This window comes from Lampetra fluviatilis, chromosome 65 (assembly GCF_964198595.1).
Source record: "Lampetra fluviatilis chromosome 65, kcLamFluv1.1, whole genome shotgun sequence".
Lineage (NCBI taxonomy): Eukaryota > Metazoa > Chordata > Hyperoartia > Petromyzontiformes > Petromyzontidae > Lampetra > Lampetra fluviatilis.
This window is the reverse complement of record NC_136339.1, coordinates 2,306,842-2,330,623: the sequence shown is the minus strand read 5'-3', so window position 1 is coordinate 2,330,623 and position 23,782 is coordinate 2,306,842. Positions and strand designations below refer to the sequence as shown.

Sequence of the window (23,782 nt, the reverse complement as noted above, 5' to 3'; positions counted from 1 at the left end):
CTCGTGTGCCGTGCCGGCCTTCACAGCTGCTACTCGCGAACAGCACTTGCCTGTGTGTGCGAGGGCATCTCGCCTTCTGTGTGGGTTTCGATTTGGTCAATCGGAATTATCTTTTTAATATGTGCGTGCATGTGTCTCTTCCTCTGTGTGGCCCCTCCCTCCCTCCCTCTCTCCCTCCCTCCCCACCTCCCTCCTACTGCTGCTGCTGCAGCGTGAGCGCCTGCTGCAAGCGCTCAAGCGCTACGTGTGGACGGAGCAGCGTGACCAGGTCCACTCCGTGAGACACTTCCAGCACGAGCAGCGCAGCAGTGATCCTCCTCCTCCTCCCACCGCCCTCCTCATGGTGAGCGGAGACCCCCTCACCTCCACGCACTCTCCTGCCTCTCATCTCACTCCACTCCCCTCCACGCACTCTCCTGCCTCTCCCCTCTCATCTCACTCCACTCCCCTCCACGCACTCTCCTGCCTCTCCCCTCTCATCTCACTCGACTCCCCTCCACGCACTCTCCTGCCTCTCATCTCGCTCCACTCCCCTCCACGCACTCTCCTGCCTCTCCCCTCTCATCTCACTCCACTCCCCTCCACGCTCTCTCCTGCCTCTCCCCTCTCATCTCGCTCCACTCCCCTCCACGCTCTCTCCTGCCTCTCCCCTCTCATCTCACTCCACTCCCCTCCACGCACTCTCCTGCCTCTCCCCTCTCATCTCACTCCACTCCCCTCCACGCACTCTCCTGCCTCTCCCCTCTCATCTCACTCCACTCCCCTCCACGCTCTCTCCTGCCTCCCATCTAACTCCGCAGTCAACATCAGTGCCAAATATCTGAGCTGGTTTCTGAACCTTCCCTCGGCCAACTCACCGCGGTTTGTTAAGATCTGGTCACTGCGGAGGCCCCACGCTGGCCGTACGTGTTTGTTTCCCCGGCCGCACCAGCCCCGTCGTGTCCCCTGGTGCCGGCCGTGGTAGGTGCTACCCGCTAACAGCACTTGCCCCCACATTCTGCCAAGGCTATTCAGTTGGGAGGAATCTTTATATTTGTGTGTGTGGGAAGCGGTGGTGCAGCGGTTAGCGCACCGCTACAAACCCGGCGACCCGAGTTCGATTCCCGCTCACGGCCAACACCGGCGACGGTTTTCCGAACCGGTCCTGGGCCTTCCATAGGTCGACTCGGCCTCAAATGAGTACCCGGTGCGGTGTGTTAGTAAACATCGCCACTGGGGAGACAAAGGCGGTCGGGCGTGGTCGCTGCCCCGGTGCCGGCCGTGGTAGGTGCTACTCGCTAACAGCACTTGCCCCCACAGTTTGTTGAGGCTACACGGGGGATCTTTGTGCTTGTGTGTGTGTTGCTGGTTCGCTAACAGCACTTGCCCCCACAGTCCCCCAAGGCTATTCGGTTGATCTTTGCCTTTGTGTCCAGGTCCAGGCACACCTGACGGTGATCAAGAAGCGCCTCAACGAGAGCCTCTCGCTTCTCAGCCAAGTGCCCAGGCTGGGCCCCGGCATCCAGGCCCAGATCAGTGAGTGGTGCCCTCCTCCTCCTCCCTGCCCGATCGATCCCACGACCTCCTGTATACCAGGCGAGGTCGTTAACATCTCCTAGCCACCGTGATGATGATGATGATGGAACCCACGACCTCCTGTGTACCAGGCGAGGTAGTTAACATCTCCTAGTCACCGTGATGATGATATTGATGGAACCCACGACCTCCTGTAGACCAGGCGAGGTCGTTAACATCTCCTAGCCACCGTGATGATGATGATGAGAGAACCCACGACCTCCTGTATACCAGGCGAGGTCGTTAACATCTCCTAGTCACCGTGATGATGATATTGATGGAACCCACGACCTCCTGTAGACCAGGCGAGGTCGTTAACATCTCCTAGCCACCGGGATGATGATGATGGAACCCACGACCTCCTGTACACCAGGCGAGGTCATTAACATCTCGTAGCCACCGTGATGATGATAAGAGAGAGAGAGACACGCAAACTCCAAATATACAGCAGGCGTGAGGGTCGGGATCGGAACCCACGACCTCCTGCGTACCAGGCGAGGTAGTTAACATCGTTATCCTGGCTCCGTGCCAGGAGGTGGTAGTGGCGTGCGTGCATGGTCCATGTCTGCGTGATCCACCACCAACCCTCGCTGGCTGCACAGTGCCGCGCCGGAGGGCCGTGCTGTAGCCCGGGTCACCCGGGGCGCATCCGTGGCGAAGGGATCGTCACCTGTGTGCGTGTCTGTGTGTCTCTGTGTGCGTGCGTGTCTGTGTGTGCGTGCGTGTCTGTGTGTTTCTGTGTGTGCGTGCATGCCTGTGTGTGCGTGCGTGTCTGTGTGTGTCTGTGTGTGTCTGTGTGTGCGTGCGTGTGTGTGTGTGTGTGCGTGTGTGTGTGCGTGCGTGTCTGTGCGTGCGTGTCTATGTGTGTGTGCGTGTCTCTGTGTGCGTGCATGTCTGTGTGTGCGCGCGTGTCTTTGTGTGCGTGTTTGCGCAGCATAAACAAATGGTGCTTTTTCTGGAAGATTTGATTGTTTTTGTAGGGGATGTTTCAATTTGCGTACAGTAAATATCAAATGTATCTTGCAATTTTATTGTTTGATGCGGTTGGACCCGAATCAAGAGCCGAATGGCTCACAGGGTTACGCCAAATAAATGAAACTGAAATTGACGGTGACGTCACCACGGCACCTTTGCCAGGCCAGGTAGTTGGCGCAGTAGGGGGCACAGGTGGTGGTGCATCGGCCAATCATCTCAGTCAGTCGACCCGCGGCACCTGGGTCTGTCCCGTGACCTCCTGCCAGTAGCGGGCGTTCGACACTTGACGTGGCCTTAAAGTGCACATGGCCTGGCACAAGTGCCGTGATGACGTCACCGCCACTCGGTTGCGAATCGCGGTTGTGTGTGTGTGTATCTGGTGTGTTGTGTAAACATCGCCACTGGGGAGACAAAGGCGGTCGGGCGTGGTGCTGGCCACCCACCCCCTCGTGTGCCGTTCCGGCCTTCATAGGTGCTCGCTAACAGCACTTGCCCCTACAGTCTGTTAAGGCTATACGGGGCATCTTTGTGTGTGTGTACGCGTTGTGTAGCGGGTAGCGCTACGCTGCGCTACGAACCCAGTGACCCGAGTTCGATTCCCGCTCACGGCCAACACCAGTGACGATTATATGAACTGGTCCTGGCTCTCCCCTATATCGACTCAGCCTCAAATGAGTACCCGGTGCGGTGTGTAAACATCGCCGCTGGGGAGACAGACTGCCTGGGGTGGTGTTAGCCGCTTGACAGTGTGGCCGGCCTTGACATCGGCCTTGACATCGGCCTTGACATCGGCGCGCCGCTGCTACCCGCTAACAGCACTGGCCCCTACAGTCTGTTAAGGCTACACGGGGGATCTCTGTGTTTGTGCGCCTTGCAGGTGGCCTGGCGGCCTACGTGCAGAGCTACGGGCAGGGCCTGCTCAGCGTGGGCCAGAGCTACGGCTCGGACGGCCTCGTGCCGCCCAGCGACACGCCGCCCGTCCTGTGGCCCGAACGGGCACGCGGCGGGTCCCCGGGGGAGTCTGACGGTGCGGCGTCACCCCCTCTTCTGTCTCGTCTCTATTGTCTCGTTTGTAGTGTCTCGTCTCTATTGTCTCGTTTCTAGTGTCTCGTTTCAATTGTCTAGTTTCAATTGTCTCGTTTCTATTGTCTCGTTTATAGTGTCTTGTTTCTATTGTCTCGTTTCTATTGTCTCGTTTCTATTGTCTCGTTTCTATTGTCTCGTTTCTATTGTCTCGTTTGTTTTGTCTCGTTTCTTCTGTCTCGTTTCTATTGTCTCGTTTGTTCTGTCTGTTTCTTTTGTCTCGTTTGTTCTGTCTCGTTTCTATTGTCTCGTTTCTAGTGTCTCGTCTCTAGTGTCTCGTTTCTATTGTCTCGTTTTTAGTGTTTCGTTTCTATTGTCTAGTTTCTATTGTCTCGTTTCTAGTGTCTCGTTTCTAGTGTCTCGTTTCTAGTGTCTCGTTTCTATTGTCTCGTTTCTATTGTCTCGTTTCTATTGTCTCGTTTCTAGTGTCTCGTTTCTAGTGTCTCGTTTCTATTGTCTCGTTTCTATTGTCTCGTTTCTATTGTCTCGTTTCTAGTGTCTCGTTTCTAGTGTCTCGTTTCTAGTGTCTCGTTTCTAGTGTCTCGTTTCTATTGTCTCGTTTCTATTGTCTCGTTTCTATTGTCTCGTTTCTAGTGTCTCGTTTCTATTGTCTCGTTTCTATTGTCTCGTTTCTAGTGTCTCGTTTCTAGTGTCTCGTTTCTAGTGTCTCGTTTCTAGTGTCTCGTTTCTATTGTCTCGTTTCTATTGTCTCGTTTCTATTGTCTCGTTTCTAGTGTCTCGTTTCTAGTGTCTCGTTTCTATTGTCTCGTTTCTAGTGTCTCGTTTCTAGTGTCTCGTTTCTAGTGTCTCGTTTCTATTGTCTCGTTTCTATTGTCTCGTTTCTAGTGTCTCGTTTCTATTGTCTCGTTTCTATTGTCTCGTTTATATTGTCTCGTTTCTAGTGTCTCGTTTTTAGTGTCTCGTTTCTATTGTCTCGTTTCTATTGTCTCGTTTGTTCTGTCTGTTTCTATTGTCTCGTTTCTATTGTCTCGTTTGTTCTGTCTCGTTTGTTCTGTCTGTTTCTATTGTCTCGTTTCTATTGTCTCGTTTGTTCTGTCTCGTTTCTTTTGTCTCGTTTCTATTGTCTCGTTTATTTCGTCTCATTTCTATTGTCTCGTTTGTTCTGTCTCGTTTGTTCTGTCTGTTTCTATTGTCTCATTTCTATTGTCTTGTTTCTTTGTCTTGTTTGTTCTGTCTGTTTCTATTGTTTCGTTTGTTCTGTCGCGTCTCTATTGTCTCGTCTCCATTGTCTCGTGTGTATTGTCTGTCTTGTGAGCCCTGTCCCGTGTGCCCCGCCACGCTCGGCGTGTGTGTGTGCACCTCGCACTGCGAGCTCCACACTCCCCGTGTCTCCACAAGCGGCCATCCACAGCCCGCGTGGGCCACAGTGACGGCCTTCCGTAGGTGCTGCTCGCTAACGGCACTTGCCCCAACGCTCTGCGGAGGCTATACTGGGGATCTTTGCCTACGCTGCGCTACGAACCCTGCGACCCGAGTTCGATTCCCGCTCACCGCCAACCCCGGCGACGATTATCTTAACCGGTCCTGGGCCTCGCCTAGGTCGACTCGGCCTCAAATGAGTACCTGGTGCAGTGTGTGAACATCGCCACTGGGGAGACAAAGGCGGCCGGGCGTGGTGCTGGCCACCCACCGCCTCGTGTGCCACAGGGCCGGCCTTCGTAGGTGCTCGCTAACGGCACTTGCCCCGACGGTCTGTTAGGCTATCTGGAGGACCTTTGTCTTTGTGCGCGTGTGTGCAGAGAGCGGGACTGCTACCAACGAGGACCTCGCCTCCGACCTCTTCCAGGTGAGTTCATGCTCGAGACATTACGCGTGAGTGAGAGTGGTGAGTGTGTGTGGTGAGTGTGGTGAGTGAGTAGAGTGAGTGTGGTGAGTGAGTAGAGTGAGTGTGGTGAGTGGTGAGTGAGTAGAGTGAGTGTGGTGAGTGTGGTGAGTGAGTAGAGTGAGTGTGGTGAGTGAGTAGAGTGAGTGTGGTGAGTGAGTAGAGTGAGTGTGGTGAGTGGTGAGTGAGTGTGGTGAGTGAGTAGAGTGAGTGTGGTGAGTGGTGAGTGAGTGTGGTGAGTGTGGTGAGTGAGTAGAGTGAGTGTGGTGAGTGAGTAGAGTGAGTGTGGTGAGTGGTGAGTGAATAGAGTGAGTGTGGTGAGTGTGGTGAGTGAGTAGAGTGAGTGTGGTGAGTGTGGTGAGTGAGTAGAGTGAGTGTGGTGAGTGTGGTGAGTGTGGTGAGTGAGTAGAGTGAGTGTGGTGAGTGAGTAGAGTGAGTGTGGTGAGTGAGTGAGTGAGTGTGGTGAGTGAGTAGAGTGAGTTGGGTGGGTGAGTGAGTGAGTGTGGTGAGTGAGTAGAGTGAGTGTGGTGGGTGAGTGAGTGAGTGTGGTGAGTGTGGTGAGTGAGTAGAGTGAGTGTGGTGAGTGTGGTGAGTGAGTAGAGTGAGTGTGGTGAGTGTGGTGTGTGAGTAGAGTGAGTGTGGTGAGTGTGGTGAGTGAGTAGAGTGAGTGTGGTGAGTGTGGTGAGTGTGGTGAGTGAGTAGAGTGAGTGTGGTGAGTGAGTAGAGTGAGTGTGGTGAGTGAGTGAGTGAGTGTGGTGAGTGAGTAGAGTGAGTGTGGTGGGTGAGTGAGTGAGTGTGGTGAGTGAGTAGAGTGAGTGTGGTGGGTGAGTGAGTGAGTGTGGTGAGTGTGGTGAGTGAGTGGAGTGAGTGTGGTGAGTGTGGTGAGTGAGTAGAGTGAGTGTGGTGAGTGAGTAGAGTGAGTGTGGTGAGTGTGGTGTGTGAGTAGAGTGAGTGTGGTGAGTGAGTAGAGTGAGTGTGGTGAGTGTGGTGAGTGAGTAGAGTGAGTGTGGTGAGTGAGTGGAGTGAGTGTGGTGAGTGAGTGTGGTGAGTGTGATGAGTGAGTAGAGTGAGTGTGGTGAGTGAGTAGAGTGAGTGTGGTGAGTGAGTAGAGTGAGTGAGTAGAGTGAGTGTGGTGAGTGTGATGAGTGAGTAGAGTGAGTGTGGTGAGTGAGTGGAGTGAGTGTGGTGAGTGAGTAGAGTGAGTGTGGTGAGTGAGTAGAGTAAGTGTGGTGAGTGAGTGAGTAGAGTGAGTCTGGTGAGTGTGGTGAGTGAGTGTGGTGAGTGGAGTGAGTGAGTGGAGGGAGTGAGTGGGGTGAGTGTGGTGAGTGAGTGTGGTGAGTGGAGTGAGTGAGTGGAGTGGGTGAGTGTGGTGAGTGTGGTGAGTGTGGTGAGTGGAGTGAGTGAGTGGGGTGAGTGTGGTGAGTGAGTAGAGTGAGTGTGGTGAGTGAGTAGAGTGAGTGTGGTGAGTGAGTGAAGTGAGTGTGGTGAGTGAGTGGAGTGAGTGTGGTGAGTGAGTAGAGTGAGTGTGGTGAGTGTGGTGAGTGAGTGTGGTGAGTGAGTGAAGTGAGTGTGGTGAGTGAGTGGAGTGAGTGTGGTGAGTGAGTAGAGTGAGTGTGGTGAGTGTGGTGAGTGAGTAGAGTGAGTGTGGTGAGTGAGTAGAGTGAGTAGAGTGAGTGTGGTGAGTGTGGTGAGTGAGTGTGGTGAGTGAGTAGAGTGAGTGTGGTGAGTGTGGTGAGTGAGTAGAGTGAGTGTGGTGAGTGAGTAGAGTGAGTGTGGTGAGTGAGTAGAGTGAGTGTGGTGAGTGTGGTGAGTGAGTGTGGTGAGTGAGTAGAGTGAGTGTGGTGAGTGTGGTGAGTGAGTAGAGTGAGTGTGGTGAGTGAGTAGAGTGAGTGTGGTGAGTGAGTAGAGTGAGTGTGGTGAGTGAGTAGAGTGAGTGTGGTGAGTGAGTAGAGTGAGTGTGGTGAGTGTGGTGAGTGAGTGTGGTGAGTGAGTAGAGTGAGTGTGGTGAGTGAGTAGAGTGAGTGTGGTGAGTGAGTAGAGTGAGTGTGGTGAGTGAGTAGAGTGAGTGTGGTGAGTGAGTGGAGTGAGTGTGGTGAGTGAGTGTGGTGAGTGTGATGAGTGAGTAGAGTGAGTGGAGTGAGTGTGGTGAGTGAGTAGAGTGAGTGTGGTGAGTGAGTAGAGTGAGTGTGGTGAGTGAGTAGAGTGAGTGTGGTGAGTGAGTGGAGTGAGTGTGGTGAGTGAGTAGAGTGAGTGTGGTGAGTGAGTAGAGTAAGTGTGGTGAGTGAGTAGAGTGAGTGTGGTGAGTGAGTGAGTAGAGTGAGTGTGGTGAGTGAGTAGAGTAAGTGTGGTGAGTGAGTAGAGTGAGTGTGGTGAGTGTGATGAGTGAGTAGAGTGAGTGTGGTGAGTGAGTAGAGTGAGTGTGGTGAGTGAGTAGAGTAAGTGTGGTGAGTGAGTAGAGTGAGTGTGGTGAGTGTGATGAGTGAGTAGAGTGAGTGTGGTGAGTGAGTGGAGTGAGTGTGGTGAGTGAGTAGAGTGAGTGTGGTGAGTGAGTAGAGTGAGTGTGGTGAGTGAGTGGAGTGAGTGTGGTGAGTGAGTGTGGTGAGTGAGTAGAGTGAGTGTGGTGAGTGAGTAGAGTGAGTGTGGTGAGTGAGTAGAGTGAGTGTGGTGAGTGAGTAGAGTGAGTGTGGTGAGTGAGTAGAGTGAGTGTGGTGAGTGAGTAGAGTAAGTGTGGTGAGTGAGTGAGTAGAGTGAGTCTGGTGAGTGTGGTGAGTGAGTGTGGTGAGTGTGGTGAGTGGAGGGAGTGAGTGGGGTGAGTGTGGTGAGTGAGTAGAGTGAGTCTGGTGAGTGTGGTGAGTGAGTGTGGTGAGTGAGTGTGGTGAGTGGAGTGAGTGAGTGGAGTGGGTGAGTGTGGTGAGTGTGGTGAGTGTGGTGAGTGGAGTGAGTGAGTGGGGTGAGTGTGGTGAGTGAGTAGAGTGAGTGTGGTGAGTGAGTAGAGTGAGTGTGGTGAGTGAGTAGAGTGAGTGTGGTGAGTGAGTAGAGTGAGTGTGGTGAGTGAGTAGAGTGAGTGTGGTGAGTGAGTAGAGTGAGTGTGGTGAGTGAGTAGAGTGAGTGTGGTGAGTGTGGTGAGTGAGTAGAGTGAGTGTGGTGAGTGAGTAGAGTGAGTGTGGTGAGTGAGTAGAGTGAGTGTGGTGAGTGTGGTGAGTGAGTGTGGTGAGTGAGTAGAGTGAGTGTGGTGAGTGTGGTGAGTGAGTAGAGTGAGTGTGGTGAGTGAGTAGAGTGAGTGTGGTGAGTGAGTAGAGTGAGTGTGGTGAGTGAGTGGAGTGAGTGAGTAGAGTGAGTCTGGTGAGTGTGGTGAGTGAGTGTGGTGAGTGTGGTGAGTGGAGTGAGTGAGTGGAGTGAGTGAGTGGGGTGAGTGTGGTGAGTGAGTAGAGTGAGTCTGGTGAGTGTGGTGAGTGGAGTGAGTGAGTGAGTGGAGTGAGTGAGTGGGGTGAGTGTGGTGAGTGAGTAGAGTGAGTGTGATGAGTGAGTAGAGTGAGTGTGGTGAGTGTGGTGAGTGAGTAGAGTGAGTGTGGTGAGTGAGTAGAGTGAGTGTGGTGAGTGAGTAGAGTGAGTGTGGTGAGTGTGGTGAGTGAGTAGAGTGAGTGTGGTGAGTGAGTAGAGTGAGTGTGGTGAGTGAGTAGAGTGAGTGTGGTGAGTGAGTAGAGTGAGTCTGGTGAGTGAGTAGAGTGAGTCTGGTGAGTGTGGTGAGTGAGTGTGGTGAGTGTGGTGAGTGGAGTGAGTGAGTGGGGTGAGTGTGGTGAGTGAGTAGAGTGAGTGTGGTGAGTATAGTGAGTGTGGTGAGTGAGTAGAGTGAGTGTGGTGAGTGAGTAGAGTGAGTGTGGTGAGTGAGTGGAGTGAGTGTGGTGAGTGTGGTGAGTGAGTAGAGTGAGTGTGGTGAGTGAGTGGAGTGAGTGAGTAGAGTGAGTCTGGTGAGTGTGGTGAGTGAGTGTGGTGAGTGTGGTGAGTGGAGTGAGTGAGTGGAGTGAGTGAGTGGGGTGAGTGTGGTGAGTGAGTAGAGTGAGTGTGGTGAGTGTATTGAGTGTGGTGAGTGAGTGTGGTTAGTGTGGTGAGTGAGTAGAGTGAGTGTGGTGAGTGAGTAGAGTGAGTGTGGTGAGTGAGTAGAGTGAGTGTGGTGAGTGAGTAGAGTGAGTGTGGTGAGTGAGTAGAGTGAGTGTGGTGAGTGAGTAGAGTGAGTGTGGTGAGTGAGTAGAGTGAGTGTGGTGAGTGTGGTGAGTGAGTAGAGTGAGTGTGGTGAGTGAGTAGAGTGAGTGTGGTGAGTGAGTAGAGTGAGTGTGGTGAGTGAGTAGAGTGAGTGTGGTGAGTGAGTAGAGTGAGTGTGGTGAGTGAGTAGAGTGAGTGTGGTGAGTGTGGTGAGTGAGTAGAGTGAGTGTGGTGAGTGAGTAGAGTGAGTGTGGTGAGTGAGTAGAGTGAGTGAGTGGAGTGAGTGAGTGGGGTGAGTGTGGTGAGTGAGTAGAGTGAGTGAGTAGAGTGAGTGTGGTGAGTGAGTAGAGTGAGTGTGGTGAGTGTGGTGAGTGAGTGTGGTGAGTGTGGTGAGTGGAGTGAGTGAGTGTGGTGAGTGAGTAGAGTGAGTGTGGTGAGTGAGTGTATTGAGTGGGGTGAATGAGTGTATTGAGTGGGGTGTGGTGAGTGGTTGGTGAGTGTGGTGAGTGTGGTTGGTGAGTGTGGTTGATGTGTGGTGAGTGTGGTGAGTGTGGTTGGTGAGTTTAGTGAGTGAGTGTAGTGAGTGAGTGTAGTGAGTGAGTGTGGTGAGTGTAGTGAGTGGTTGGTGAGTGTGGTGAGTGTGGTTGGTGAGTGTGGTTAGTGAGTGTGGTTGGTGAGTGTGGTTGATGTGTGGTGAGTGTGGTGAGTGTGGTTGGTGAGTTTAGTGAGTGAGTGTAGTGAGTGAGTGTGGTGAGTGTAGTGAGTGGTTGGTGAGTGTGGTGAGTTTGGTGAGTGGTTGGTGAGTGTAGTGAGTATAAATCTCGACTTAAAGCTTTACCTGTGAGTGAGTAAAGTATAGTTAGTATAGTGAGTAGAGTGAGTATAGAATAGTCAGTATGGTATAGTATAGTTAGTATAATATAGTCAGTATTGTATAGTATAGTATAGTTCGTATAGTGAATATCGCATAGTGAGTGAGTATAGTGTAAATCTCGACTTAAAGCATTCGTGACTGCAGGAATTCATATTCTTTGGGTCTTTCGGTAAAGTCACGTCGCTAGGTTCAAAGAAAATAACAACAAACCACGACGTTTCCATCGCAACACAAACAGCCGTCGTCAGGAAAAGGCGGTTAGCTTCTAAAGGCAAACTTTATAAAGAATTCCCTCATCAAACCTCTACACCACAGAGCTCGATGTATTTCCGACCAGTGAACTGCAACACGTACCCCAAGCCCTCAAGATGAATGCATATTCAGACTACACAATCGGTAAAGCTATCGCCACGCGCGCTGCGATCGTGTTGAACCTCCCGCCCGCCCGCCGTTCCAGATGGATGCTCGCAAGGCGGAGCAGTTCAACGTGTGGGCCGTGATCGCCCTGCTCGTGGGCATCGTCGTGGTGACCACCGTGGTGGTCGGGAGCCTGGTGCTGCTACGCCGCAAGGCTTACCGCCCCGTCAGCACCAGCGAGGTGAGGGCTGCTGCTGCTGCTGCTGATGACGTCTGTTGGCATTTCTTGATGATGTTGAGATTTTTGACGAGAGAGAAAAGCAAACTGCAAATATACAGCAAGGAGGGGTCAGGGTCGGGATCGAACCCACGACCTCCTGTACACCAGGCGAGGTAGTCAACATCTCCTAGCCACCGTGATGATGATGATGATGAGAGAACCCACGACCTCCTGTACACCAGGCGAGGTAGTTAACATCTCCTGGCCACCGTGTAGCCACCGTACAAGGAGTTCCACGTGTGTGGCACCTTGGGTGTGTGTCACCGTGTGTGTCATTGTCTGTGTGTGTCACTGTGTGTCACTGGGTGTCACCGTGTGTGTGTCACCGTGTGTGTCACTGTGTGTGTGTCACTGTGTGTGTGTCACCGTGTGTGTCTCTGTGTGTCACTGTCACTGTGTGTGTCACTGTGTGTGTGTGTGTCAGGCAAAACAACCTCCTACCTCCTCGCGGTGCCGGACGGGCAACACTGTCGTGGGCAGTGCTGTGGGGGGAGGGCCAATGCCCATTGGCCTCTCCCCTCATGGCGTCTGTGACCACCACAGTGGCTAAACGGGGGCTCTGGACGGGTGCGAGGGGCTGGTAACCCCTCCACCTTCAATTAACCACCACTAAACTACGAATTAAACATAAACCTGTAATTAATAAGCTTGTGCCGGAGGCCCCGGGGGGTCAGGCTTTTATGACGTCTCCTGGCCAAACCCCATTTGGCGGAGCCAGGAGATTGAATTTTAACCCTCGGGGCTCCTCCAGAAACAACGAAAAACCATTGCGGATGGCCACGTGGAATGTTCGAACGCTCACTGCGGAGGAGAGGCTGCCACTCCTCTGTCGGGAGCTGGACAGGTACCGCCTGGATCTCTGTGGCATTCAGGAGGTCCGGTGGACCGGTTCTGGCTCCTGCCACCATGAGGGGTGGACAGTCCTCTACTCGGGGCAGGAGACTGCCAAACAACAGGGTGTGGCTCTTCTTCTGAACAAAAGAATGAAGGGGGCGTGGGAGCGTGGCGGTGAGGTGTGGGAAGCTGTAAGCCCCAGGATACTTTGGGCTCGCCTTCCCATCAACCAGAGGCGAGGAGTGGTGGTCGTGGTTACTTATGCCCCCACCGAAGACGAACATCCGTGGAGGGATGCAGGCAAAGCCGATGAGTCAGACGCTTTCTATGACCTCCTGTCACAGGTGCTGGCTAAAGTGGCCACTCGGGACAGAGTCATCTTGTTGGGTGACTTCAATGCCCGAGTTGGTCATGATGCTGGCACCTGGTCTGGAGTGATTGGAAGGCATGGGCCAGATCAGCTCAATAATAACGGTAGGAGGCTGCTAGATTTTTGTGCAGCCCATGGGCTTGTAATTACCAACATGCTCTTCCGGCATCGGCGCATCCACACAACATCATGGATACATGCCGGGTCCAAGCAAGAACATCTGCTGGACTACATAGTGACGGACCAGCAGATGCGAGCCCATGTCCTTGACACCAGGACCTACCGTGGAGCTGATCTGACCTCTGACCATCGACTAGTCATCTGTAAGATGCGCCTGCCATTCTTCCACTCCGGTGGTGGGTGTACACCCAGGATCCCATTCCAACCAAAAGTGGCCTGGTCTAAGTTAGCTGATGAAAGTTGCAAGCGAGAATTTCATCATCGCTTGCAGCTGGGGTTGGCATCGTCCCCCACTCCACCTGATGTCGAGGGTAAATGGGCGAGGTTTAAGACTGTGACTCATGCAGCTGCAATGGCTGCTTTGGGTACGCGGTCCAGACCTCCCCGGGAACCCTGGCTGACGGAGGAGGTGTTCAGGTTAATTGAGAAAAAGCGACAGGCCCACTCTCATCGCCTACAGCATCCCACGTCAGAGAATGAGGAGGTTTACCGCAGTCTTCGCTCGGAGGTTCGGAGAGCCGTGAGGCGCTGCAAGGATGGGTGGTGGTCGCGGGTAGCTGAGGAGATGGAGTCTGCCTCAGTAGCCCGCGATCACAAATCACTATTTAACTCCATCAAAAAAGTAACCTGTAGCGCCACACCTATTACCATCATTAGAGGAAAAAACGGTGATCCAATCTCCGACCCCCAGGAACAGGTTTGCAGATTTGCTGAGCATTTCTGTGAGGTCCTGGGGGAGGGAAAATCTCTCAGCCAGGAAAACATCATGGCACAAAGTGGGGATAACCCTGCTGAGGCTGCGGTGCCTCAAATATTGGAAGAGGTCACCCCCTGTGAGTGGCTGGCTGAGGTGCCATCTGTTGAGGAAGTACTGAGGGCGATCTGGAGTCTGAGACCAGGGAAGGCACCGGGCAGAGATGATCTCCCAAGCGAAATGCTGAGGGAGGGTGGCGTTTGTGCACAGACTGCCCTATATGACATCATAACAACAGTCTGGACCACTGGACGGGTTCCGCAGGACTGGAAGGATGCCCTGGTGGTCCCCCTCTTTAAGAAGGGGGACCGTACCGACTGTAACAACTACAGGGGCATCTCACTCCTCAGTGTGCCGGGTAAGGTCCTGGCAAGGATTATTCAACATCGCCTTGCTAGGCACGCTGAGGAGAGGCTTGCGGAGCCCCAATGTGGTTTCAGGAAAGGACGGTCCTGCACAGATGCCATATTTTCTGTCCGTCTGCTACAGCAGAGGTGTAGGGAATTCCAAAAAGACCTACATCTCTGCTTTATTGACCTGGTCAAGGCCTATGATACCATCAGTAGGACTGGGCTCTGGGTTGTTCTTCGTGCTTTCGGAGTCCCTGACCCTCTGCTCACGATCATTAAGGACCTTCATGATGGTGAGCGGGCCCGGGTAAAACTACGTGGCCGGGAGTCGGAGCCTTTCCCTTTACACCTTGGGGTGCGACAGGGATGTCCTCTGGCTCCCACATTATTTAACATCTATTTCGACTGCGTAGTTCGTGAAGCCTTCAATAGCTGTACCGGGGGAATTACCATTTGGTACAGATATAATGGGAGGCTGATCGACGCCCGGGTGCGATCAAGGGATGGCTCCCTATTGGTCAACCACGTTATGTATGCCGATGATTTGGTAATAGCTGCTCATTCAGAAGAGGAGTTGGAGACGCTGCTGCCGAGACTGGAGCGTGCCACTAAGAGGTGGGGCCTTACCATCAGCCCCACCAAAACTAAGCATATGCCTGGGTATTTTGTACCATCGGGCACTCCACCCCCACAACTCCCAATCGGTGATAGGGCAGTTGTGGAGAGAGTGGAGAGTTTCCCATACCTGGGCAGTGTGCTTATGACCGGCTCCAGTTTATCAGCAGAGGTCTCACTCCGAATCAGTCGAGCGGCAATATCTTTTCATCGGTTGCGTAACGCTGTGTGGAAGCTACCTGGTCTGTCGCTCCGCACGAAGCTTCAGGTCTTCTCGGCCACGGTCATTCCCTCCCTTCTCTACGCTTGCGAAACGTGGACCCCCCTAGTGGAGCATCTTCGCCGGTTGGAAACATTTAGGCTGGCCTGCCTACGATCCATCCTGGGTTTAACCAGGCTGGATTGTGTGAGGAGCTCACAAGTCCTTGAAAGATCTGGGCAAAGTCCCATCAGTGAGCTCCTCCGGCAGGCAAGGCTGCGTTGGCTGGGTCATGTAGCCCGCATGCCCAGCCACCGCATGCCTAAACAGCTTTTGTTCGGCCGGATCGAGGGGGCTAAACGGGCGCGGCACGGGCTAGAGAAGAGATGGAGTGATGTGGTACAGGAGGACGTGGAGCTGAGTGGACTTGCCGATGACTGGTACCAGCGGTGTCAAGATCGGCCTCTGTGGAGGAGGCTCGTGAAGGACGCTACTGGGCAGTTGGAGGCAGTCGCCCTCCAACAACAACGGAGGGCGGAGGAGCGACGCTCACAACAACGAGCGGAGCGCCGGGTGGCTAAAGCACAGCAAGTTGGCACAGTAGGGGGCACAGGTGGTGCATCAGCCAGTCATCTCGGTCATCTCAGTCAGTCGACCCGTGGCACCTGGGTCTGCCCCGTGACCTCCTGCCAGCGGGCGTTCGACACTTCACGTGGCCTCAGGGTGCACATGGCCTGGCACAAGCGTCGTGGTGACGTCACCGCCACTTAGTGGCGAATGGCGGTTGTTGTTGTTGTTGTGTGTGTCACTGTGTGTGTGTCACTGTGTGTGTCACCGTGTGTGTGTGTCACTGTGTGTGTCACCGTGTGTGTCACTGTGTGTGTCACTGTGTGTGTGTGTCACTGTGTGTGTCACCGTGTGTGTCACCGTGTGTGTCACCGTGTGTGTCACTGTGTGTGTCACTGTGTGTGTCACTGTGTGTGTGTCACTGTGTGTGTGTCACTGTGTGTGTGTGTCACCGTGTGTGTCACCGTGTGTGTCACTGTGTGTGTGTCACTGTGTGTGTCACCGTGTGTGTGTCACCGTGTGTGTGTCACCGTGTGTGTGTCACCGTGTGTGTCACCGTGTGTGTCACTGTGTGTCACCGTGTGTGTCACTGTGTGTGTGTCACCGTGTGTGTCACCGTGTGTGTGTGTCACCGTGTGTGTGTGTCACCGTGTGTGTCACCGTGTGTGTCACCTTGTGTGTCACCGTGTGTGTCACCGTGTGTGTCACCAGGTGGACGAGGAGCTCTCCCACGAGGAGCGCCACCTGACCAAGATGCAGCAGAATGGCTACGAGAACCCCACCTACAAACTCTACGAGGCCCTGCAGCACTGAGGAGCACACCACAGCACCACGCAGCGTGACGCACCACACCATACAGCACGACACGGCACCACACAGCATGACACAGCACGACACAGCATGACACAGCATGACACGGCACGCACCACACAGCACGACACAGCACCACACAGCACCACACAGCACGACACAGCACCACACAGCACCACACAGCACGACACTGCACCACACAGCACCACACAGCACAACACAGCATGACATGGCACCATACAGCACACCACATAGCACCACACAGCACACCACACAGCACACCACACAGCACACCACACGGCACGACACGGCACCACACGGCACCACACGGCACGACACGGCACCACACGGCATCACACGGCACCACACGGCACCACACAGCATGACACGGCACCACACGGCACCACACAGCACCACACGGCACGCACCACACAGCGCCGCTCAGCCCTGCTATGGTACGGGGAGGCACAGCGCGCCATGCAGCACAGGGGCGCAGCGTCTTAACTGCAGCGGAGTGACGTCGCGATGCAAGGCCCATCGTACTGCGACACGAACACACACGCAGACACGTACACACACGTACACACACGCAGACACGTACACACACACGCAGACACGTACACACACACACGTACACACACACACGTACACACACACACAGACACGTACACACACGTACACACACGCAGACACGTACACACACACGCAGACACGTACACACACACACACGTACACACACACACACGTACACACAGACACGTACACACACGTACACACGCAGACACACACGCAGACACGAACACACACGCAGACACTTACACACACGTACACGCAGACACGTACACACACGCAGACACGCACACACACGCAGACACGCACACACAACAACAACAACAACCGCCATTCGCCACTAAGTGGCGGTGACGTCACCACGACGCTTGTGCCAGGCCATGTGCACCTTGAGGCCACGTGAAGTGTCGAACGCCCGCTGGCAGGAGGTCACGGGGCAGACCCAGGTGCCACGGGTCGACTGACCGAGATGACCGAGATGACTGGCTGATGCACCACCTGTGCCCCCTACTGTGCCAACTTGCTGTGCTTTAGCCACCCGGCGCTCCGCTCGTTGTTGTGAGCGTCGCTCCTCCGCCCTCCGTTGTTGTTGGAGGGCGACTGCCTCCAACTGCCCAGTAGCGTCCTTCACGAGCCTCCTCCACTGAGGCCGATCTTGACACCGCTGGTACCAGTCATCGGCAAGTCCACTCAGCTCCACGTCCTCCTGTACCACATCACTCCATCTCTTCTCTAGCCCGTGCCGCGCCCGTTTAGCCCCCTCGATCCGGCCGAACAAAAGCTGTTTAGGCATGCGGTGGCTGGGCATGCGGGCTACATGACCCAGCCAACGCAGCCTTGCCTGCCGGAGGAGCTCACTGATGGGACTTTGCCCAGATCTTTCAAGGACTTGTGAGCTCCTCACACAATCCAGCCTGGTCAAACCCAGGATGGATCGTAGGCAGGCCAGCCTAAATGTTTCCAACCGGCGAAGATGCTCCACTAGGGGGGTCCACGTTTCGCAAGCGTAGAGAAGGGAGGGAATGACCGTGGCCGAGAAGACCTGAAGCTTCGTGCGGAGCGACAGACCAGGTAGCTTCCACACAGCGTTACGCAACCGATGAAAAGATATTGCCGCTCGACTGATTCGGAGTGAGACCTCTGCTGATAAACTGGAGCTGGTCATGAGCACACTGCCCAGGTATGGGAAACTCTCTACTCTCTCCACAACTGCCCCATCACCGATTGGGAGTTGTGGGGGCGGAGTGCCCGATGGTACAAAATACCCAGGCAGGTGCTTAGTTTTGGTGGGGCTGATGGTAAGGCCCCACCTCTTAGTGGCACACTCCAGCCTCAGCAGCAGCGTCTCCAACTCCTCTTCTGAATGAGCAGCTATTACCAAATCATCGGCATACATAACGTGGTTGACCAATAGGGAGCCATCCCTTGATCGCACCCGGGCGTCGATCAGCCTCCCATTATATCTGTACCAAATGGTAATTCCCCCGGTACAGCTATTGAAGGCTTCACGAACTACGCAGTCGAAATAGATGTTAAATAATGTGGGAGCCAGAGGACATCCCTGTCGCACACACGCACACGCACACACACGCAGACACGCACACACACGCAGACACGCACACACACGCAGACACGCACACACACGCAGACACGCACACACACACGCAACACGTACACACACGCAGACACGTACACACGTACACACACACGCAGACACGTACACACGCTCACACACACACACGCTCACACGCTCAGGTGTGACGCAGCCTTCGCGTGGTGGTCAGTTTTCGTGCCTCCCTTCCGACAACATTGGCATTTCTTACCCGTTCATCGACGGGGCTCTTCCTTTGTGCCTACATCACACGAAACCTCTTCAATCTTCGCACCTCGCACTCCTCTTCCCCCGCCTACCTGCACCACCCTCCCACTGTTGTACGTGCGTCCAACTTCTTTCGCACCGTACGTGGGAGAGGGGGTGGGGGTGGCGAGGGAAGGGCAACAAACTGAAGACGCACGCGGACACGCGCCCACACAAAGAGCAGTTTCTAAAGACAAAATGAATTTTATGGACGTTAAGATTTGTGCCTTGCTCGCGGTTTTGATCGATACGGACGGACGCCTTCCCCCCCCTCCCCCCGTCCCCCCCGTCCCCCCCTTGCCCCCCCCCCTCGCCGTGCCAGTCGCGGTGCGTCGCCTTCCCGGAGCCGAGGCTCGGGGTGTCGGTCCCACGGCCTCCCGCGTACCGGGCGTCGGAGTTAACATCTCCCAGCCACCGCGTTGGCCCCCTGTCTGATTGGTGATGGCAACTCTCCCCCCCCTCCTCCTCAACCCCCCAGCCCCGCCCCTCCCTAGCGCGGGGGGGGGCTGTCTCCGGCCGCTACGGCACGGGGGGGGGGGCCCCCCTTGTTGAGCCAGCGGACGAGCGTGTGGGAGCCGCGGGGGTGTGGGGGGGTTGCCGCTGGCTGTCGTGCGAGGCTCACGGGCTGCCGAGCCGGCGAAGCGCAGCGCTTCAAGCGTGGTTAACTTGGTTAACGTGGTTAACGTGGTTAATGTGGTTAACGTAGTTAACCGTCGGGTCGGACGTCGGCACGGACGTCGTCGCCGCGACTTTCGGCGGAAGGGCGGCAAGTTGCTCTCCGACATCCCCCTACCCACCCCCCCCCACTGCCCCACGTGTGGGGAGCGGAACGTCGGACATCGCGACGAGCGGCACAGCCTGGGAAGAACTGCGGGTGGTGGCGGTGGCGGTGGTGGTGATGGTGTTGGCGGCGGCGGTGATGGCGGTAGTGATGGCGGTGGCGTTGCTGGTGGTGATGGTGGTGGCGGTGGCGGTAGTGGTGGCGGTGGTGGTGCTGGTTGCCAGTGGTGATGGTGGTGGCGGTGGCGGTGATCGTGGCGGCGGCGCTGGTGGCAGCACAACCTGCGATAACCTTCCGCAGGCGTAGCGATGAGTCGGTGTCGTCGTCGTGGTGTTGGTGGTTCGCGCTCTCACTCTGCCTGAGATGTGCCACGGGGCAGGCCTTGTGGCTTCACGAATGAACAAATATGGAGGGCGGTGGTGGTAGCGGTATTGGTGGTGGTGGTGGTGGTATTCGTGACGGTGACAATGGCGTCTGCCGGTGAGCGGTGGTGCAGCGATTAGCGGCCGCTGCCCTACGACCCCGACGGCCAGGGTCCGTTTGCCGCCCTCTCGGCCAACATCGGTGACTTATCTGGACCGGTCCCGGGCCCTCCCCTAGGTCGACTCGGCCTCAAGTCGGTGCCTGGTGCGATGTGTAACAATAAAACAACATCGCCACCGGGGTAGACATTGGCGGTGTGGGTGGGCATGGTGCTGGCCACCAACCGCCTCGTGGGCCACCGTCCGTGCCGGCCTCTTCACCGCTACTCGCTAAGCAGCACTTGCCCCAACAGTCTGGTCAGGCTACACGGCCGGGGAAGGGGGGGGGGGGTTTGTCTGACCCCCCCCCCTCCTTCCCCAGGTGCCCCCCCACACACCCCAGTCTCGGATCCCGTGGTTCAACTTCCAATGACAACACTCGGTTATCCATCTTCGACTTTCTCCTTTCACCGGCTTGAGTGGGCGACGATCGAAATTCCTCAATTTGCGTGTCTCCGTGTGTCTCCGTGTGTCTGTGTGTCTATGTATGTCTGTGTGTCTGCGCGTGAGTCTGCGTGCGTGTCTGTGTGTGTCTGCGCGTGAGTCTGCATGCGTGTCTGTGTGTGTCTTTGTGTGTCTGCGTGTGTCTCTGTGTGTCTGTGTCTATGTATGTCTGCGCGTGAGTCTGCGCGTGCGTCTCTGTGTCTGCGTGTGTCTGTGTGTCTATGTATGTCTCTATGTATGTCTCTGTGTCTGCGTGTGTCTGTGTATGTCTGCGTTCGTCTCTGTGTCTGCGTGTGGGTTCTTATTCTTTCGTCGAACAAAGGGGCTGAAAGTTGCGTTGAATTTTATGATCGGGATTTTAGAAACACGAGGGGGGGGGTCTAACCCCATCAATAGCTGCCCCGCCCGCTGCCGCCAGTTTAACATGGAGGCAATATTTGGCGTAACTATGAATGCGTCGATAAAATGTCACGGGTTTCACTCTCCCGACACACACAGCCAGGGTGAGTGCTCAACGAGTAACGAATTGGCCACGTTTCATCGACGTGACGAACCATCCTCCTCAATCGGCCATGGTCGGGTGGCAGTTGGCAGGGTTTAAACAAACGCAACATTTATAATAACGCGATCTCACCCAACGAAATAAAACCCAAAACCTCCGTCACGAATATCTGACGTTTCGGGCATGCGGCCCTTTATTATGGCAACGACATCCGATGTCTTTACCCTCCACCCCGGGGCCGCCGTGCTCTGGAGAGGTCGAAAGGTCGAACCGCAAATCCCGGTCACCACGCCACGAGAACATTCCGGACGAATACCACCGTTCACCGTTTGCTGTGACCCTTTGGAATGAGGGCGAGAGGGGATTGCTCGCGGCTCGGAGACCTCGTGTCCTGGACACCGCCGGTTCATCATCGAGACGTCGGCTTTGACAGCAACAAGCTCACCGACGCCGCTGCCACCAGCGATCGCCGTCATCCTGACGCGAACTTTAACTCCCCACGTGTCTCACGAATCGAGAGCTTCCCTTCCCCCCCCCCCCCCCAATTATATGCAAAGTTAGCAAAGCAATCACTTTAAGTAGTCGGCGTAAGGGCACCTTCGAGTAGAGGCACTAGGTTGATATACTGTATCCGCTGCAGCCTGTTTAGATTCCTTTCGATTTCTGTCCTTTTTCATTTTTGTCCCCCCCCCCTCGTTTTAGCGTGGCTTTTTTTCCCCTTTTTAAAAAAATCTCGTATACTTTAAAGGTATGACGGTAAAATGTGTCTGTTTTATTTTCTGTCTCCCCAGCAGCGGGGAGGGGGGGTTACTATTAGTGCGAATCGGCGCAGTGGAGGTGGCTGGCTCTTGCCACCGTTGTTGATTTTTTGACGGTGAGGTTATATTCGTGCGGAGGTGATGATGGGTTGCAGTCCGATTTGAAAATACACTGTTTGGATTGGGCTCATGCCTGGCGCGGTGGTTACATTAGTGGTGGTGGTGGTGGGGGGGGGGTGGTGGTGGTGGGGGGGGGGGGCTGCTGGGGGAGGGGCGGCACTTTTGAGGTGGCCGGGCAGATCGGAGGTCACAGAGACGCTGAGCTGACACCGCTGATCCTGGGATCCTGGGTTCGAATCGAGGCTCCAAGCCGCACAGCTTCGGCGATTACACCAGGGTCACGTGGACTCCCGTAGAAACCCGTAGACTCGTAAAGAGATCCGTAGACTCACATAGAGAAAAATCGACTCGTATAGAGAACCATAGACTCACGTAGACACCCGTAGACTCATGCAGAGACCCATAGACTCATATAGAGACCCATAGACTCACGAAGAGACCCATAGACTCGTATAGAGATCCATAGACTCACGTAGACACCCATAGACTCACGTAGACACCCATAGACTCGTGTAGAGACCCGTAAACTCACGAAGAGACCCATAGACTCATGCAGAGACCCATAGACTCATATAGAGAACCATAGACTCACAAAGAGACCCATAGACCCATAGAGAACCATAGACTCACAAAGAGACCCATAGACTCACGTAGCTCGGGTTGGTACCCCGGGAACTCTGCTTGGGTTCCTGGGGACTCGGGTTGGGACCTCGGGAACTCGGCGGTGTCCGCTCACCCTCTCTGGCCTCGGAGCCCCCCCCCCCTCTCTCTCGTGGAAGTGCAAAATCTCTTCCACTTTGTTGGCTGCTGCTTAAACCACAAACACAGAGCCATCCCCATAGAAACAAAAACAACGATTGTTTATTTTTAGCAGGTAAGGTCCAATACTGAGCTGTGGAGCTCTTTTTCAGAAGTGTCCATCACAAATGATAGCCCGACGAAGTGGCTCATCATAAAGTGGAAATGTGTAGCGGCCAATTACTCTAAACGCGTGATGTTGATTCTACATGTGGGAGGGAAAAACTGGAGGACCTTGAGAAAAATACACGCGACCACGGGGAGAGAGAGACACGGAAACTCCAAATGTACAGCAGGCATTGTCAGGGTCGGGATCGAACTCACGACCTCCTGTATACCAGGGGAGGCAGTTAACATCTAGCCACCGTTGTGATGATGAGAAAGAGAGACACGCAAACTCCAAATATACCGGCGTCTGGGTCACGATCAAACTCCCGACCTTCTGTACACCAGGCGACGTAGTTAACATCTCCTAGCCACTGTTGTGATGAGAGCGAGAGACACACAAACTCCAAATGTAGAGCAGGCGTCATGGGTCGGGATCGAACCCACGACCTCCTGTATACCAGGTGAGGTAGTTAACATCTCCTGGCCACCGTGATGATGATGATGAGAGAGACACGCAAACTTCAAATATAACGGTGTCTGGGTTGCGATCGAACTCCCGACCTCCTGTATACCAGGGGAGGTAGTTAACATCTCTTGGCCACCGTGATGCCCTAGCCCGCCGTTACCTCGTGTCGGGAACACGAAAAACAAAAACACGGAGAGAGCCGCTGCTTTATTTGTTTTAAATTTATTAATAACGATAAAAGGCAGTCGAAGACGTGAATAAGAGGACATTTAACGGAATTATTACAATAAATAGGTGCACGAGTTGAGCGGCGTAATGGGGTCACATCACAGCTGAGCCGGGTGGTGCTGCCCGGGCCGTGGAGCTGCACCACCCCCCTCCCCCCCTCCAACTTGAATCACATTTGGACGTGGACCAGAACTGGGCCAGACCTGGGCCAGATCTGGACCAGAATCGACCTGGGCCAGGCCTGGACCAGACCTCACTTAGACCTGACCTGGACCAAACCAGACCTGGACCAGGCCTAGACCAGACCAGACCTGGACCAGAATCAGACCTGGGCCAGAATCAGACCTGGGCCAGGCCTAGACCAGACCAGACCAGACCTAGACCAGACCAGGCTTGGACCAGAAGAGACCTGGACCAGACCTCACTTGGACCAGACCTGACCTGGACCAAACCAGACCTGGACCAGGCCTAGACCAGACCAGACCAGGCTTGGACCAGAAGAGACCTGGACCAGACCTCACTTGGACCAGACCAGACCCTGGACCAGACCTCACTTAGACCAGACCAGACCTGAACCAGACCTCACTTAGACCAGACCAGACCCTGGACCAGACCTCACTTGGACCAGACCAGACCCTGGACCAGACCTCACTTGGACCAAACCAGACCCTGGACCAGACCTCACTTGGACCAGACCAGACCCTGGACCAGACCTAGACCAGATCTCACTTAGACCAGACCAGACCCTGTACCAGACCTCACTTGGACCAGACCAGACCCTGG

The 23,782-nt window shown here is 54.8% G+C and overlaps 1 protein-coding gene across 2 annotated transcripts in view; it reads left to right on the top strand.

Annotated features, from left to right (window-relative positions):
- LOC144951996 (amyloid beta precursor like protein 2-like) overlaps positions 1 to 21,465 on the top strand; it is a 73,371-nt gene extending 51,906 nt beyond the window's left edge. For both annotated transcript variants that reach the window (XM_078882380.1, XM_078882379.1), the window contains 6 exons: positions 212 to 343; positions 1,416 to 1,515; positions 3,407 to 3,556; positions 5,373 to 5,419; positions 10,987 to 11,127; positions 15,747 to 21,465. In XM_078882380.1, the coding sequence (XP_078738506.1) occupies positions 212 to 343; positions 1,416 to 1,515; positions 3,407 to 3,556; positions 5,373 to 5,419; positions 10,987 to 11,127; positions 15,747 to 15,848 (672 nt within the window). In that variant the 3' untranslated portion in view covers positions 15,849 to 21,465. The remainder of the gene's footprint in view (positions 1 to 211; positions 344 to 1,415; positions 1,516 to 3,406; positions 3,557 to 5,372; positions 5,420 to 10,986; positions 11,128 to 15,746) is intronic.
- The last annotated feature ends 2,317 nt before the right edge of the window (positions 21,466 to 23,782 follow it).